The sequence below is a fragment of the Aplosporella prunicola genome (assembly GCF_010093885.1).
Source record: "Aplosporella prunicola CBS 121167 unplaced genomic scaffold K452scaffold_5, whole genome shotgun sequence".
Classification (NCBI taxonomy): Eukaryota; Fungi; Ascomycota; class Dothideomycetes; order Botryosphaeriales; family Aplosporellaceae; genus Aplosporella; species Aplosporella prunicola.
In genome coordinates this window covers 298115-313228 of record NW_022983533.1, presented here as the reverse complement: position 1 = coordinate 313228, position 15114 = coordinate 298115, and the positions used below count along the sequence as shown (strand labels likewise).

General features: G+C 53.5%; 8 protein-coding genes across 8 annotated transcripts; 3 read left to right on the top strand and 5 right to left on the bottom strand.

Moving 5' to 3' along the window:
- Positions 1–3412: 3412 nt before the first annotated feature.
- On the top strand, positions 3413–4368 carry K452DRAFT_132776 (uncharacterized protein). Its single transcript, XM_033535303.1, has one exon. It carries the CDS (start codon positions 3692–3694, stop codon positions 4169–4171), a length of 480 nt encoding a protein of 159 aa, XP_033400663.1. The 5' UTR covers positions 3413–3691; the 3' UTR covers positions 4172–4368.
- A 352-nt stretch (positions 4369–4720) lies between these two features.
- On the bottom strand, positions 4721–5956 carry K452DRAFT_324757 (glycosyltransferase family 8 protein; the record flags this gene model as incomplete). Its single annotated transcript, XM_033544727.1, has 4 exons — positions 4721–4747; positions 4808–5311; positions 5369–5758; positions 5849–5956. The coding sequence occupies 4 exons, from the start codon at positions 5954–5956 to the stop codon at positions 4721–4723; spliced, it is 1029 nt and encodes a 342-aa protein (XP_033400662.1).
- A 1923-nt stretch (positions 5957–7879) lies between these two features.
- On the bottom strand, positions 7880–8969 carry K452DRAFT_295514 (uncharacterized protein; the record flags this gene model as incomplete). The annotated part of the gene is made up of 3 exons (XM_033541820.1): positions 7880–8173; positions 8225–8495; positions 8548–8969. The coding sequence occupies 3 exons, from the start codon at positions 8967–8969 to the stop codon at positions 7880–7882; spliced, it is 987 nt and encodes a 328-aa protein (XP_033400661.1).
- A 1458-nt stretch (positions 8970–10427) lies between these two features.
- Positions 10428–10933, top strand: K452DRAFT_316089 (uncharacterized protein; the record flags this gene model as incomplete). Its single annotated transcript, XM_033543925.1, has 2 exons — positions 10428–10558; positions 10618–10933. 2 exons carry the CDS (start codon positions 10428–10430, stop codon positions 10931–10933), a joined length of 447 nt encoding a protein of 148 aa, XP_033400660.1.
- A 355-nt stretch (positions 10934–11288) lies between these two features.
- Positions 11289–11804, bottom strand: K452DRAFT_305900 (uncharacterized protein; the record flags this gene model as incomplete). The annotated part of the gene is made up of 2 exons (XM_033542936.1): positions 11289–11621; positions 11700–11804. 2 exons carry the CDS (start codon positions 11802–11804, stop codon positions 11289–11291), a joined length of 438 nt encoding a protein of 145 aa, XP_033400659.1.
- Positions 11805–12838: 1034 nt separating this feature from the next.
- Positions 12839–13729, top strand: K452DRAFT_324756 (uncharacterized protein; the record flags this gene model as incomplete). Its single annotated transcript, XM_033544726.1, has 1 exon — positions 12839–13729. The coding sequence occupies one exon, from the start codon at positions 12839–12841 to the stop codon at positions 13727–13729; it is 891 nt and encodes a 296-aa protein (XP_033400658.1).
- A 56-nt stretch (positions 13730–13785) lies between these two features.
- K452DRAFT_132729 (uncharacterized protein) lies at positions 13786–14716 on the bottom strand. Its single transcript, XM_033535302.1, has one exon. The coding sequence runs from the start codon at positions 14461–14463 to the stop codon at positions 13843–13845; it is 621 nt and encodes a 206-aa protein (XP_033400657.1). The 5' UTR covers positions 14464–14716; the 3' UTR covers positions 13786–13842.
- K452DRAFT_284333 (uncharacterized protein) lies at positions 14057–15088 on the bottom strand. The gene is made up of 3 exons (XM_033539927.1): positions 14885–15088; positions 14749–14817; positions 14057–14614 (listed from the first exon to the last, which is right to left on the bottom strand). Exons 1-3 carry the CDS (start codon positions 14930–14932, stop codon positions 14453–14455), a joined length of 279 nt encoding a protein of 92 aa, XP_033400656.1. The 5' UTR covers positions 14933–15088; the 3' UTR covers positions 14057–14452.
- Positions 15089–15114: the final 26 nt, after the last annotated feature.

Below are 15114 nucleotides of genomic sequence, written 5' to 3'. Positions count from 1 at the left end.
TTTTTTTTTTTTGGGATAAATACTTTCCTCCCCAGCTTTGCCGGTCATTGTTGTTGTTGTACCCTCCCTCCCTTGCTATCTTCTATTTTCAGCCGCCACCATGGTTCTGCAGCGCTCAAAGTCCATGGTTAACTTGAGGAAGTCGAGGCCTCCCCGTAAGGCCACCCCGGAGCCGGAACTTCCCATGCCCCAATTCACCGGTCCAACCACCAACGATGTCTCGCCGAAACGCGCAGACAGCGGCACCGCCTCAAGGTCTGGGGACGAGCCGTCGCGTCCTGGAACAGCCACCGGCACCATGGATCGTTCCAAAGCGCTGCACACAAAAGGCGTGCCTATTGTTCTGAAGACTGACGACCACACGTTTGATTTCCCTACGCCCTCGCCCGAGGCTGTCAGGCACGCCCGGGAGCTGAGAGAGGGCAAGGCTATCGGCCTGGCGCTTGATAGCCATGCCCACCCTGTTTCCCCATGGCCATCATCGCACAGCACGGTGAACTTGGTCGCATCTAGCCAGACGAATCTCGGAAGAATACCAACTACGGACCAACGGCCAACGACGAGTGGAGGAAATCCCCCGAAAATTAGCAGATGGAAGTCGATTTTTGGACGAAAGCCGAAACCGCAACCGCAACAAGAGCCCTTCTACCAGTTACAGCCCCCATTTTCTCCGGAACGCAAAGGCAGCATGGACAAGAGGAATTTCTCGAGCACTCAGGTAGCATCAAGAACAGAATCGCCGCTCCGCCAACGCCAGGATTCTACAGACAGCAATGCCCATGAGAAGAGCAGCAAGTTGGCCAAATCCGGATCAAAAAAGTTGAAGAGCAGGTCTCGGAGCAAGAGTCTTGCAAACCTACGACCATCGATTGATATCGTCCTGGAAACTCCCCCTCAAATGCCGAAGCCATATCGTGAGGTGGGCAGCCCTAAGGTTCCGCCAAAGGATGAGTCGTTGAGCAAGCTCACTCCGCCTGAGCAGAAAGGACTCGCAAGACCCCATCTTCCACATAGGGCCGAGACTAGCCCGAGCCCGATGTTGAATGTCGACATTCCGAGGATAGAAATGGAGAGGTATAGTGTCATGTTCGGAAGCCTGCTAGCAAAGGATCGGTCATCGAATCTGCTTTCCCGGAGACAAGGCAACCACATGGACAAGCTGCAGCCGTTAAATGCAGACTCTCTTCGAGTAAGTATCATTGTCAGGAGTAGGTTTTCCCGGAGGAAAAGCTAACAGAAAACAACAGCATGCCGACAAGTCTCTTGCTGACGAGGCCAACAAGCCCCTCGCTGATGAGCACCAGACTCCGGTTGCCAGGCCGCAACCTCAACGGCGAGCCACGTCTCCCGCAACGCCAACATTTGCGAACCCGAACCAGGCCTTTTCGTTGTTCCCGGGGACTTCATCGCGCGAGGGCTCGCCCGCGCCCAGCGGCAGCGCTCTGCCCAAATCCCGTCCATTGCATCGCGCCCTCACCGCACCTGGCGCCATCTCGCCCAACCGCGCCGCCTTCCTAAAGGCCGAGAAGCAGGCTGCCGCGCGTCCCGGCTATTCCACCGACCGCGGCCCGGTCACCGCGCAGCAGATCACAGCCGAGACCTCCGGCACCGACGACACCACGGGCCGCCCCACAACGCCGAGCACGGTCAGCACGCGCGAGAGCTGCGCCTCGTTCAACTCGGCCGAATCGGCACATACAGCTGTTCTTAACTACGATTCTATGCCTTGGCACCCCGTGCGCATGGTCGACGAGACGAGCTGGGAGATGGTCAAGCCGCTGTCGCGCGAGAACTCGCGCACGCGCGCGGATCCGCTGCCGCTGCCGCAAGCGAAGCAAAAGCAGCGGGTCGGCCTGCGTGACCGAACGGCGTCAGAGTCGTCGATCCAGGTATCCCCGACGCGGACGACGATCAAAGTGCCCGCGCCCGTGGCTGCTGCACCTGCTGCGTCCTCGAATGGCCTTCCCCCTGGCCTTCCGCCCGGACTTCCGCCTGCGCCCGGCTGCGCGGCTGCGCCGGCGCCAGTGCCGAACATGTTGCCCCCGATCGAGATGTCCAAGTCGAATGTCACGGCGCGGGAGTGGCGCATGGCGCATCCGCCGTCACCCGAACTGCTGCGTAAGGCGCAACGGCCGGCGGCGCAGAAGGCCGCGTCGGAGCTGCAGAAGGTGGCGTCGGAGCAGAAGACGGAACCGGAGCAAAAAGTGGAGCCGGAGCAGAAAACGGCGCCAGAGCAAGGACACCACCACCGCCGCCATCACCCGGAGGGCCACCGCCCTCAGCAGCAGCAGCAGCGTGCTGAGAGGCGTGCTGAACAGCGTGGTGAACACCGTTCAGAACACCGTCCAGAGCACCGCTCGGAGCATCGTCCTGAGTACCGTCCTGAACATCGTCCTGCGCATCGCCCTGAGCATCGTCCTGAGCACCGCCCTGAGCAACACCACCGTCATCACCGCCAAGAGTCGCAACATCGGCATCACCATCACCAGCCCAGGGAAGAGCAACACCACCAATCTCGACGTCACCACCACCAGCCTCAAGAACAACACCAACACCGCCGCCATCACCATGACCATCACCGCTCCAACGAAGAGCAACCGCAACACCATCAACGCAAGCCCTCGAAGTCAACGCAACAACCTCCGCAAGAGAAGACCCCACAAGAGACACTTCCCCAGCAAGAAACTTCTCCGCAAGAACCTCCCCAGCAAAACCAACAATCTCCCCAAGACTCCTCTCCCGAGTCCACCTCCTCCCTCCCCAAGCGCCAACCCACGCTCAAAGAGCGAGCCGAAGAAGTCCAGCGTGCCGGCCGCGTCGCCATCGCCCGTCAGGTCAGCATCAGCCGGCAGCGCGCGCGGAACGAGATTCTGCTGAAGACGCCGACGACGGAGGGGGGCTCAGCGGCATCTGCGCCGCCCTTGCCGGTGCTTGCCATCACGACTCCTTCGGCGCAGGGGCCCTCGGTGCTGCATAGCCCTTCGGTTGCACAGAGCCCGGTCGTGGCGCAGAGTCCGGTCGTGGAGAAGCTGGTGGGTGAGAGGTTGGTGGAGAGGCGGGCGATGTCGCCTACGCTGGTGGATGTGGATGCTATGGCGCGGAAGAGCCATGCGGGGGAGGTTGTTGAGGAGTAGAAAAAGAGGAACGGATTTGGTTAAGTGGTTGAGTCGTGGTGGTGGTGATTTGGTTTGGCTTTTGGATGGGTCCTTGGTGGCGTTTGGGAGCGGTGGGCGGGTGGATGGCACACACCATTCACTCTCACCCGCTCGCTCGCTCCTTTCCCATGGGCGACGTCTCGAAACGTCCTGACTTTTTCTTGTCATTTTTCCTTTCCTGGTCCTCACTCAGCTCACCTCTTCCACCTTTTCTTCACGTCCTCTTCTTCCCTTTTTCCTCCTTTCTCCCCCTCCCTTTATTCTTTTCTCCTTCCCTTCACCCCACCCATTTCTAGATACCCCGCGCGCATCGCATCGCATTTCCTTGTCGGTCCGTCTTGTCGACAGTCAGTCCAGTCACACGACCGTTCGACGAACAGACGACAGAAAGAGAAAAAAAGTAACAGTTTTTGCTTTGGTTCGTTTCATTCTTAGAGCACGGCCGGCTACAGTGTCCAACTGTTCCTGTTTCTCTTCCTTTACTTTTTCGCTTTTCCTCCTTTTCAGCCTTTTCCCATTTTCGCTTTTATCGCAGCATGCATTTCCCAACGGCATTTTTCGTGGTGTTTGGCTCTCTGTCGCGTTCAGCTCGGTTTGGATTGATGGAGGGGAACTGGCGCGTCTGGGGTTTCATTGCTTGCTCTTTGCTGTATGTACGTGTACGTGTACGCCTGTTCTTGGTTTTTTCCTCTTGTTGTTTTGCTTTCGTTGCTTTCGTTTGCTTGCCGCTGGTTCGGTTGGGCTGGGCACCTGTATGGTCCTTTTTTTGGTGGCTTGTTGTTGTTGGGGTGGTGGAGAGTAGATGTTGGTTGGGTTCCGTTAGATTAGCAAGGTATGAATCTTCTTGCGTGTGTGTTTTTTGTGGCATTGGCGTCGTGTGTGTGGGTTTCGGTGTTGTTCCTGGCTGTGAACGGTATTGCTTGTGGCTACAGTCTGGTCTTCTTTTAGCTTCGACTGGTCATGACATATCTGTCTTCATAATGGCAAAGATGTGCAAATGGGCACACGAATCTTAGCTGGATGTGCTGATGGAAATCTTTTCAACAGTAGGGCAATGCTGACCAACCCAAGCGGTGTAGTCAGATCTAGTCGTGTTGAGCAACGAGGCAGCGGAAGAGCTTACACCAGGCAAGTAAATTCTGCACGACAGGTTGTAACGAGTAATAGACTATTAGGTCGGAGTCAGCGACTCACTGTTTAAGCACGGCTCGGACGTTTTGGCTTATTGTAGGCCTTGGATTATTTTACTACTCCCTAGATAGTGCTGCGTAAGTAGGTAAGACTTCGTTCTGCCTAAGGGCGTAGAGCAGTGAATAGAAGTTCTCTAAGACGTATAGTGAGGAGCCGTGTTCTCTGCCTAAGACATACTGCACTAATCATCTCTTCATATCTAACTGTTAAGTTATGCTTAATCGTGTAGACGCTTTGGCGGGGTGGTCAAAATATCTAAAAGAGGTGACAGAATTGTCTGGGGCTTTGATTCACATCGTACTTTGAGGCTTGTTGAGAATCTACCAAGGTTGCCGGACCGGATATTATTGAAAAAACCTCTAATCTATAAACCGCTACCCATAGGCGTGACCGCAAACCGCCTAAGACAGTGTTAGCGTCGCATGAACAAGGCAGCCCTTTGGAAAAGATGTTCGACGTACCTCCCTCCTTCTCGAAAAGTCTTTGTAAAGCTCCAGCCAGATTTCCTGGCCACGACAATCCTTAACGCCGCCCGTTTCATTCTTATGGCAAGCTGGCTTGCGTTCCTCGGTAGCCTGATCACTGGCCTTGATCCAAGGCTTGGGATATGGCCAGTCAGAAAAATGTATCAACTTGGCCTCCCTCCAGACCTTAACCGGATCCCACGTCTCTTCATCCGATCCCAGGTAAGCGTGATGGTTCGAAGCACGAAACTCGCCAGACAGTAAACCATATGGCCGATGCGGGATAACAAGGCAGTTGTCGCCGTAGAGGTTGTTGATGATTTCCATGTCAAACTCGTTCGCTGAGTGATTCGCGATTTGCCGTTGAATTCTATCGAATTCAAATGCTGAGGGCGTAATGACGTCCAGTAGCGACGTTAGAACGTGCTCCTTTGGGTCTAACCAGTACGCTCTTGGTATGGCGATGGGGGCGGGGGGAAGGAAGAAAAGCTCGTCCATGTTCTGAACACGTCAGCTTGAGTTGGCCAACAGTTGACGCAAGGCCATGAGAACGCTTACCTGTAGGAGTGTGGCATCAGAATCAAGTATTATCACCCGCTCGTACTGTGTCTGGTTGAAAGCAAGGAGTTTGGTAAAACTGTCCATCCAGGTAGCGTCCTGACCACTGGATCGCTGAACAGTGATAGGGACAAGACGGACGTGGTATTTATCGCGTGCCTTTCTGAGAAGCCGGCTTTCATCGCTGTTGTCATCCGAGCTAAGGCTCCATTCATGCGGATACATCATAAGTTTATCCGCGTGACTGCCGAAGCGTGAAATGGATTCAAAGATCATGACCGAGTTGCAGAGATAGGCCAAGTTGGTAACGTACTGTATGTATGCGAACTGTGACCAGTCGACAACAGTGGTATCTGCAAGGACCTGGAGAGTCGAAGGAGTCAAAGAAGCCTGGTGAGGTTCCCGTATGATGACCGATCGACTGAATGGAAAGCTGCTCGTCAACACAACGGAGACTATGAAGAGGACAACGATTATCACCGCTGTCCGCAAACGTTTCGAGACCAAGTATCCGGGCAGTGTGGTCTTGCATGTTTGCTCTCTGTTGTCTTCAGCCTGGTCCAGTAAAGTAGACCTCCAGTCAGGCATGATCGCGATCGATTGGGTTTTGCTAAAGATGAGCAAGACGTAGGAGTAGACTCCCCTGGTGAATTCGGCCAACGTCCTCGCATACGAAGGAAGTGGGGGATGACATTGAAGAAGTAATAGCAAAGGGATGATAGCAAAGGATTGACGGTGAGTTGCTAGTGGGTACTTACTTGAAGCCTCCTATCTAGTCTCCGCATTTATGTCTGCGTAGCTTCGCTTCCAGTTGTGCATGAAAACGGTTACGGCCGGGAATAATGAGCTCGCCATCCGTGACCCTATACTACGCATCCTCGCCTTCGTTTGTGTTCGCACTGCTGTGAATAAGTTTCCAATTTTCTTAGAGAGCCTTGCCTAAACTTCAACAGTGACTCCAGCATGTAGACAAATAGATGAGATTGGCTCCATTTAGTTGGTGTAAAACCTGCGCCGAGCAGATTCTGGACACGATGCAACCACAAAAGTTGTTTTATGCCAAAGTGTTTTCAGCTTTCTCCTCGGGGGATTTCTTGGCGTGCATTATTTGGAAACTGGTACTTCGTATTCCATCATACCTTGCGGCAATACCATGAGGACCTAGCGTGCACTGATAAGTTTTTGACGCCACTGGTACCAGGCGACGCACCACCAGTGCTGATGTGAACTATGCTTCCCTCAAACGTCACGAAAAATTTCAAGTAAGCAAACCACGCGGTATCCCTTAACAATCTTAAGGAAACAGTTCCCATATCCTGTGTATGGCATCAGTACAGAATCGCTAAGAAAATAGATATGGAAAAGATCAGCAATCAGTAACGTCTTTCACCTCTATCCGAAGTTAACGTCCCTTACCCATATCCGAAGTCTACCGTTCACCAATGCTGGTTGATCAGAGCGGGCTCCCTCAGGCTAGTTTCCGCCACCGTCTGCGCCATTAACGACCATATACCGCAGAAAGCTGCCTTGCTTCAAATCGCCGCCTTGGCATTACTCTATTCCTGTGCCAAAGCCGTTGGATTGATAATGTATGGTGGTTGAGCCAACTCACGCCGACTAATCCATACTTTAATCCCAGCAACGTTCCCACCTGCGCCACTGGCTTGGACCTGCTGTACTAGAAGGATCTGATCACGTTAGAAGTTAATAAAAGAACGGCCTGATCTGCAGCCAGCCACCATGGCCACGTGTGCTTGCGGCTTTACTACCACTGGCAAAATGCCGTTCGTAGCTTAGTCCTGCCCACCGCCTGCTTTGTTGAGGTAAGTGCGCGCTAGTGGGCGGAAAGTGATATGATTCGTTGGTCTGTAAGATCTTCGGCTTGTGCTTATGAAGTGGACGTGATAAGAACATAGTTCTAAATATAACGTCCGTTCTTCAGGTTGGTCCTTTTTTAGTAGCTTGCCCGTGGGTTTCGAATTTTCGATATACTCACTTAAGATGCTTTGAATGCTTTCTGTTCTGTGCTGATGCTGACGTTCAACTCACCAGAAAGGCTTTTTCGTTCTTGACGTTCCATGGCTCTTTTAATTTCTCCATCAAATATTTAAACATAAATTTATGCTTGTTTTTCCCGGAACCTAGACTACTTATTGATTAGTGTTTACTGGGAATAGCATCCCGTGATGACGATTTCGAGAGCCAAGTTAATATTGATCGCGATGTCAAAGGGAAAATAGGAAGAGCCAGTCTATACAGAATTAAGGAGTGCATTGAAAACAAAAGGACGGGGCTTGATATCAGCAGAGCTCTTGTGCTTGACTGGTGAGCTTTAGTGTATTCATCTGCAAGCCCTGACTTGATCTGTCCAGCTTCTTCAGCAAGTAAAGTTTCGATATTGCTCACCTTCGAGCATGGAGTCGATGATCATACATGGCTAAACACCCATTTCCTGATGTAAATACAGGTATCTTACACATTTCGAAAATTTCTATGACTCTGCATACCTGTTCAGATATCGCGTCCTGTAACTGGCAGGTCCCTGTCAATGAGCTTTTGCTCAATGACCTTCCACCTGCCGACCGCCTTCTCCTTGTCAATCGGAGTCACTCTCCTACCGGAGAATGTGACGTTCTTGAGATTGTTGTACTTAGAAGTAGTCTCCACCCACTCGGCAACCTTCTCTGGCCTAAGGCGCTTATCGTACTTCGAGAGGCTCGAGACAAGCGCACCGGCGGTGGGTAGGTCGTTGATGACGGAGTCGAAAACGCGGAGACCGGTTAATTGCATGACACGCTTGATGACCTGGAATTCTGTCAGGATATCGTTCAAAGTCATGCGAGCGCCGACTCTTACCGCAAATTTGATTTCCGGTTCACTCAGAGGAACTTGTCTCCAGCTCTCGGACCCCTTCTTGCTTGATTCAGGACCCTCCACCAGCTCAAAATTGCCGTTGTTTTCTAGAGCCTTGAAGTGCATATTCACAGTCCAGTCCTCTGCGGGGGACTTTGCGCGCCAGACACGCAATTGCTTTCCTTCTGCTCTTGCTTTGAACACTTCCACCAGAGATCTGCGTACCGCGGCGGTAATTCCCTCTAAGGTAGAAGCTTTCTCCTCAGGCAAGAATCTGCGTCCGTCAGCAACACTCAAAGCGTGAAGGCGCGCCGCATATAACCGACCCTTTGAACCCGCGCGGCGTAACCTTCTGCTCCAACCATTCCTCACCGCCAATCACCTCCAGGCCTTCCCACGTCGTCGCAGGCTGGTATCCCGACATATCTATCGCCGGAGCCTGGGGCTTAACCGGTGTCTCTTCTTCCGCCGGCTTCACGGCCAGCTCCGTTTCTTCTTCGGATCGCATTGGCGAATCGTAGGAGTACGGGTCCTCGCGACCAGGGGCATTCTCCGTGCCCCAAATCTTCTGCCTGAGCTTTTCGGTGTAGGGTTTCTTTTCTTTGGCGGCGTCACGACGGGCGGCGGTGGTGAAGGGCGCGGCGCGCACCTGGCAGGCATTGCACACGGACGCGGGCAGCGCGACCCTCCTGCTTGACTGCTCGAGAACCTTCTCGACGGGCCGCGATATCCTGGCAATTCGGCGCATGGTTGTAGCTGTGGCGGTGCGGTGACGGGTATCTTCTCAACGGCGATCCACGACGCCGAGATTCGAGCTTCAGTCTCCAGAAATTCCATGACCGCCAAGACCCACACGTGACTGCACTTCCGCGGGTCAGTGCTCATGAGCTTCCCTTGACCACTTTCCGTCCATCTTTCCTTCCATCTCTACAATTATCAGTCATACTGACTTGAAGTTTGCTCAACACACGGCATCAATTCCAATCTTATTGTACCTGACGATCCTGTAGTACCTAGCGGGATCGACATGCGAAGAGATCGAAAAGGCATGTCGGCAAGCTCCAACATCGAACGTCTATAAGGAGCGGCACATTTCCTCGTGACTTTGCTGCGTCGCTTAAATATCCTGAGGCCAATATTGATCGACGATGTCCAAAAAACAGCGACTATTCCGATGATATGGACCTCTTCCGCTATCCATACTCAATCGTCCTGTCGTTCCAGTGCAACACAATAATCGAGGCAAGAAGGTTTTCCGAACCAATCGCTTGAAGTCCTTTGTCTCGGAAGTTTACTCGTTACACTAGCTGCACTCAAGCGCCGGCGTAACCACCACTCTGCAGCGCAATCACAGCGTGCAGATGTATGCTGCTCAATGTAGCAATCCACTCATCATCCTCGAACGTCTCAAGAAATGGAATGCGAAAAGCATCATGGATGACGCTGCAAGGTGCTGCAACATGCCAATTTTCTTTGAACTTCAAACGTCTGGAGAATTCAGTTTGCATATGCTGTGTTAGCGCCCGGATGCTCTCCCACCCAACGAATGGCCTAAGCCGCACGGTGCTGGAATAGGTAGAGATGTGCACAACTTCGAACGTCTGAAGGGCGGCTACCTGCATTGCAGCCGTTCATGCGCGATGGTCGGCTGTTGCTGGGGTCCCGATACGTAGATCCCTTGCTGGTGGTTATTGGACGACTAGGAAAGCGGCACAACCCATCTTTCCCAAGGTACTGACGTTGGAAGCTTTTAACCCTTGCAGCGATTTCCGCAGAAGAAATCCTATTTAGGCTTGTGCCAGCTTGTTTCTCGACGCTGGACCATTTCAAAGGTAAGGCTGTTTCCCTTCCAAATTTATTTTATCATGCATTTTTATTTCTTTTTAACAAAGAAATCAAATGACCATTTCTGAAAGTAAAACTTCGCGCATATTATAGGGCTCCCTATAGGTACCGTACTATACTTCTGTGGCTGCTGATACGAATACTACAAAAAAAGCAATCATTAATAGGTTGGTTGGTGGCTTGAAACTTCACAATCAAGCCAACATCTGACATCTGCATCTCGCCGGTGAGTCTCATTAGTGGCACATGATGACTGGGCTGCGTACGCAAAGGCAACAGCAACCTTGCAAGGCAGACAGTCAAGTTAACGAGGTGGCAAAGAAATTTCGTCCGCTGGAAATGGTACCTGAAAAAGAAGAAGATGGAATCATTGCAGGGAGATCTCAACTCCGTCAAACAGACGTTGACTGTCTTTACAACTATTGTTCAATTGCAACAATTGCAACAAATTGGAGGGATGAACGTGATTCCACGAGAGAAAAAGAAAGCGGTGTAAGTCGTCCTTGAACATTCAAGACACAAAACCACTAATCCAAATATCACTATCAAAGGGAAGACTTGCAAATAAAACTCAATGGCGTCGTCACCTCTTGCGAGAACATCCAGCGCAAGACCAAGCGCAAGGATAAGCAGCCCAAGGATAAGCACAAGGACAAACAACACAGGGACAAACAGCACAGGGATAAGCACATGGATAAGCACATGGATAAGCAAAACGACAGACGCAAGGCCAGGCAGCACGAGTTCAAAGATCACAAGGACAAGCGCAATGACAAGCGCAAAGCACGCGATGAGCAAAAACGCGTCTTGCACGTAATGATCGATCTCAGGTCCAAGCAGCTTAAGGTCACCAACGCATCGAGATAACGGCACGCAAACCCTCCACGTAGGTACAAGCGGCCGCCCTATGACGACGCTGGACAAAAATGACGCTGACCTCAACAGACATGACCGAGCCCGGCAACTCATAACGGCGCCGAAAGAGAGCAATGTTACGCTGCGTTTTTGTTAGAGTGAGCTCCTATGCCGCAGTCGAGCCTATGTACTTATCCACGAGCTTGCCTACTCTTAAAGCGCTTCATCGCACTAAATCTGTTCTTCAGCCCGATCCTCCCATTGCTACATCGCACCAAATTCAGTCTTCAGCCGACTGCTCCCACTGACCATGATGGTAATTGAAGAGACGAAGCGCCACGTTATATGGCTTCCCAGCGACCTCAGTTCACTCATTTTCAACCTCGTCCAAATCCCCCTCGATACGATAACCCTTCAGCCACCTAATCCCTTCACTAACACACTCTTCATCAATAGTAAGAAAATGGCGTCTATCAAACTCAGCCGTAGGATCCAGATGCAGAGCCTTGAGAAAACGGATAATGTCAGGGATATGCATGTCTATAAACGGCGACCGCCAGGCAGGATCGAGCGGCGTGGTCGTGATGCTCGGATGTAGTTCTTTGGTGGGGACTTGGACATCGGCTCTGGTACTGGTCGCGAGCCAGATGCTTGGGATGTCGAGCAGGGTGTTGACTTCACTGAGCATCTCGTCGAGCATCTAGTACGGCTTGTGATGAGTATGTACGCTGCTGCACGCTCCAAGAGAGTGAGGGCTGTGTGACGTAACGTAACGTACGTGGGTGGGGATGTCGACCAGCACGAAGAGCCCGGCAAACGTCGCTGTTTCGCCGTAGTATCGTTCGGGGATCCGTGGGTGTATTGGGCCGCTGTGGCCGGTCATAATCTTTCTTTCTTTCTGCGACAAGCAAGATTGTTGCTGTGGTGTAGAAAAGGGAGTGTTGAGCGGGTAGCTGAGCTGATAGTTTAGGGGTTTATATGTACTGTTGGGTGGGTATACTGCAGGCAGCAGTGTAGCCCCGTGGTGATTGGAAGCACTGGCTATGTTCTTAGATATATAGAATTCCCTCACCCAGATAGCTACTTTCCAGTCCCGGGTAGATAGGTGCGGAGGTGTTGAGTATTTTTATAGTTAAGAAGGCCAGGTTCTCTTTTTTTTAAATAACTTAATGGTAGCGGTGATTGTAACCGTCGGCTGTGTTGGAAACCTGGTCCATTGGAGAGACGGGAGTAAGGCGAGGAGGTAGGTTATGGCAGACGGTATTGATGGATGCGAACTAGAGGGTTGTGCAAGTAGAAGGCCTGCAACGATCTAATACACCTAACGACTTATTATCTGTTTGTTGAAAGTCTGTCGTTTATGTAGGGGTTTTAGGGTGGATGTCATGGTTAGCACTTGGAAAAATATCTGATTGCCAACTACCTCCGAAAACGTCAAAGGAAGACGACACTACAAAACTCAGAAAGAACCGGCAAGCGAAGAGAGCCACGAAGTCAATGGAAGCCAGCGTGAACATAAGTAGTCGGCGATAGCTCGGGAGAGACGGCGAGAGGCCGGCCTCGGCTGCGGCCGGGGGCATTGTCAAGCCCGCCGCGTCTCCGAGAAATGACTTCATTGCGATTTCTTTTGGCCCACGCGGTCGGATCTTTCCCGCCTCCACCACCTCGCACCCTACCTACACCTAAAACCAAACCCAAACACCGTTTCTCTCACCCACGCCTCGGCATGGGCAGCGTGATAGCCTCGCCCGCACTTGACTCTCCTCGTCGCATAATCCAATCGAATCGCCAGTAACACCAACGCCAGCGCTACATCCCTACAAGTACATACATACCTCCAAGACCTAGAGACTCAACACATACCGTCCCAAACCGGGCACCACAAATACCCCCACAACCACAACTACACACGCAACGATGGCGCTCCCCCGCGCCACCGCGCCGCCGCGCCTCCGGCTCAGCGCCCTAGCCTCCCCACAACAGCCGCACACGCGGCCAGCGCACCGGCTCGCACACCAGCGGCCACACGCGGCGTACCGGCTCGCCCACACGCCGCGGCAGCAAAGCTACCACATCGCGCGAACGGGCGAGCAAGCCACGCCCTTAACCGGCTTCTACGCGGAGCTGCTCTCGCACCCCCTCCGCGCCACCGCGCCCGCCACGCATGCCAGCGCCCCGGCCCCGCCGCCCTCAGACGAGCTCCCCAAGACAGACAAAGAGGCCACGCTGCAGAAAGCGCGCATCGTGTTCGGGTCGCGGCTGGCGGGGCCGACGGAGCGGAAAGAGCAGCGCGCCGCAGCCGGCAAGATGGTCGCGGGCGTGCTGGTGCCGCCGCGCCCCGCCGAGCCCGACAACTGCTGCATGTCCGGGTGTGTCAACTGCGTGTGGGACGTGTACCGGGACGAGCTAGAGGAGTGGGCGGCGGCGTCGCGGGAGGCGAAGGCGCGGGCGCGGGCGCAGGAGGTGGAGAGGCGGGGGCGGGGCGAGGGGACGGGCCGCATGGTTGTGGGCGCGGGCGTGCCCGACCATGTCGCTAGTAGTATGGATGATGATGGGGGTGGGAGCGAGGCGAACTGGGAAGCGGGGTTGGAGGGCGTGGGCGAGGAGGCCGAGACCAGAGAGGAGGATCTCTTCAAGGGCGTCCCGGTCGGCATAAGGGAGTTTATGAAGACGGAGAAGCGGTTAAGGGCTTTGCATGCGAGTGAGGAGCAGGCGCAGAGTCAGAGTCAGAGTCAGAGTCAGAGTCACGGCCAGAGCCAGGCTCAGGCGCAAGGAGAGGGACCGAAGCAAGCGCAGGCGCAGGCGTAAGCGTAGGCGTAGGCGTAAACGCCTTGGTTTCAGAGCAGGCCGGGGCGGCTAGACATTGCCGTCATTTTCGAGGAGTTTTTGTTCGCGGCGGCCATCTGTTTTCCGACATGGCATTAGGCGGGTCCTGTATACCCCGGTCGCGCAGGCCAGTGTTTGCTCTCTTTGCGCCCTTTCTCCTGTATTTTTTCTTTCCTCTTCTCGTCTTTACTGTTTTTTTTTTTTTCGACATCGAATTCTGATTTCTTCTTCATCTTCTTCTTGGACAAATTTTTTTTTTTTTTTTCAATTTCTTTTTCTTTTTTTCGTGGCAGCGTTCGTTGTGGGTGTGTACAGTACAGATGCAGATACAGACAGACAGGCAGATAAACAGCTAGATGGATGGAGAGACTCTTTCTTATAGAGCGGCTTCTGGAACGGGGACGGGATTTGGAAGGGAAAATGGAAAATTTAAAAAGAAAAGAGAAAAGAAAAAGAAACGGCTTGAGCATGTAGGCAGGCTGCTGCTGTGGTAGCTCTAGCAGAGGCGGGGCTCGCGTGCTTCCCCCCCTCTCTCTGTCCGTCTGTGTTCTTGCGTGCAAGTGACCATTCCTCCCCAAGAGAGAGCGCATCACCACCCTACCCTCCACCAGGCAGTCACCCCAGCCATCAACCCCCCCACACACACACATCCATCCACCGCACATCAGGGTATCCCTCCCTCCCTCAGAGACGACAGCAGTCTGTCTAATCGACATCCACGCCCTTGGCGCTCAGGTCGGCGCGCGCGAGCGCAATCTCCTCCATCAGCTCCTTGTGCGCCTGGGGCACGTCGTTGAAGGTGAAGACGCCCCAGCCGAGCTTGGCGAGCAGGTATGCGCCGAAGGAGACGAGGACCCAGAAGGGGAGCTGTTGGGGGAGGGGTGTGTTAGTTGGATTGGGGATTTGAAGAGTTGGGCGGTGCGATTGGTGCAAGATGGAGGGTGCAGGGCTTGGTGCAGTGCTTGGTGCAGAGGGAAGCCAGGGATGTTGCAGCGACGTACGTAGGGAATCACCTCGTCCTGGACGCGGGGCGAGAGGGGGATGAGGCCGAGGAAGAGGGCGAGGTAGAGCTGTGCGCGGGCGGTGGGTCAGTTGGTTGTGGTCTAGACGTCTGTCTGTCTTGGTGCGAATGCGTACGGAGGAGAGCAAGAGGCCGAAGGAGATGGTCTGCTGGGCGCGCGTCATGGTTGCGGTATACAAGGTAGTGGGTTGTGGTGGTGGAGCTCGGAAAGGAGAGTGAGGACAAGGTAAGGTAATTGGAGCCGGGCCGGAGGTTAAGGAGCGGATGGATGGTGTCGTGGTTGTCGTTGTCGGCGTCGGCGATGAGGATTCCTGGCCAGACGGGGATTGGGGAGGTTCCATTGCGG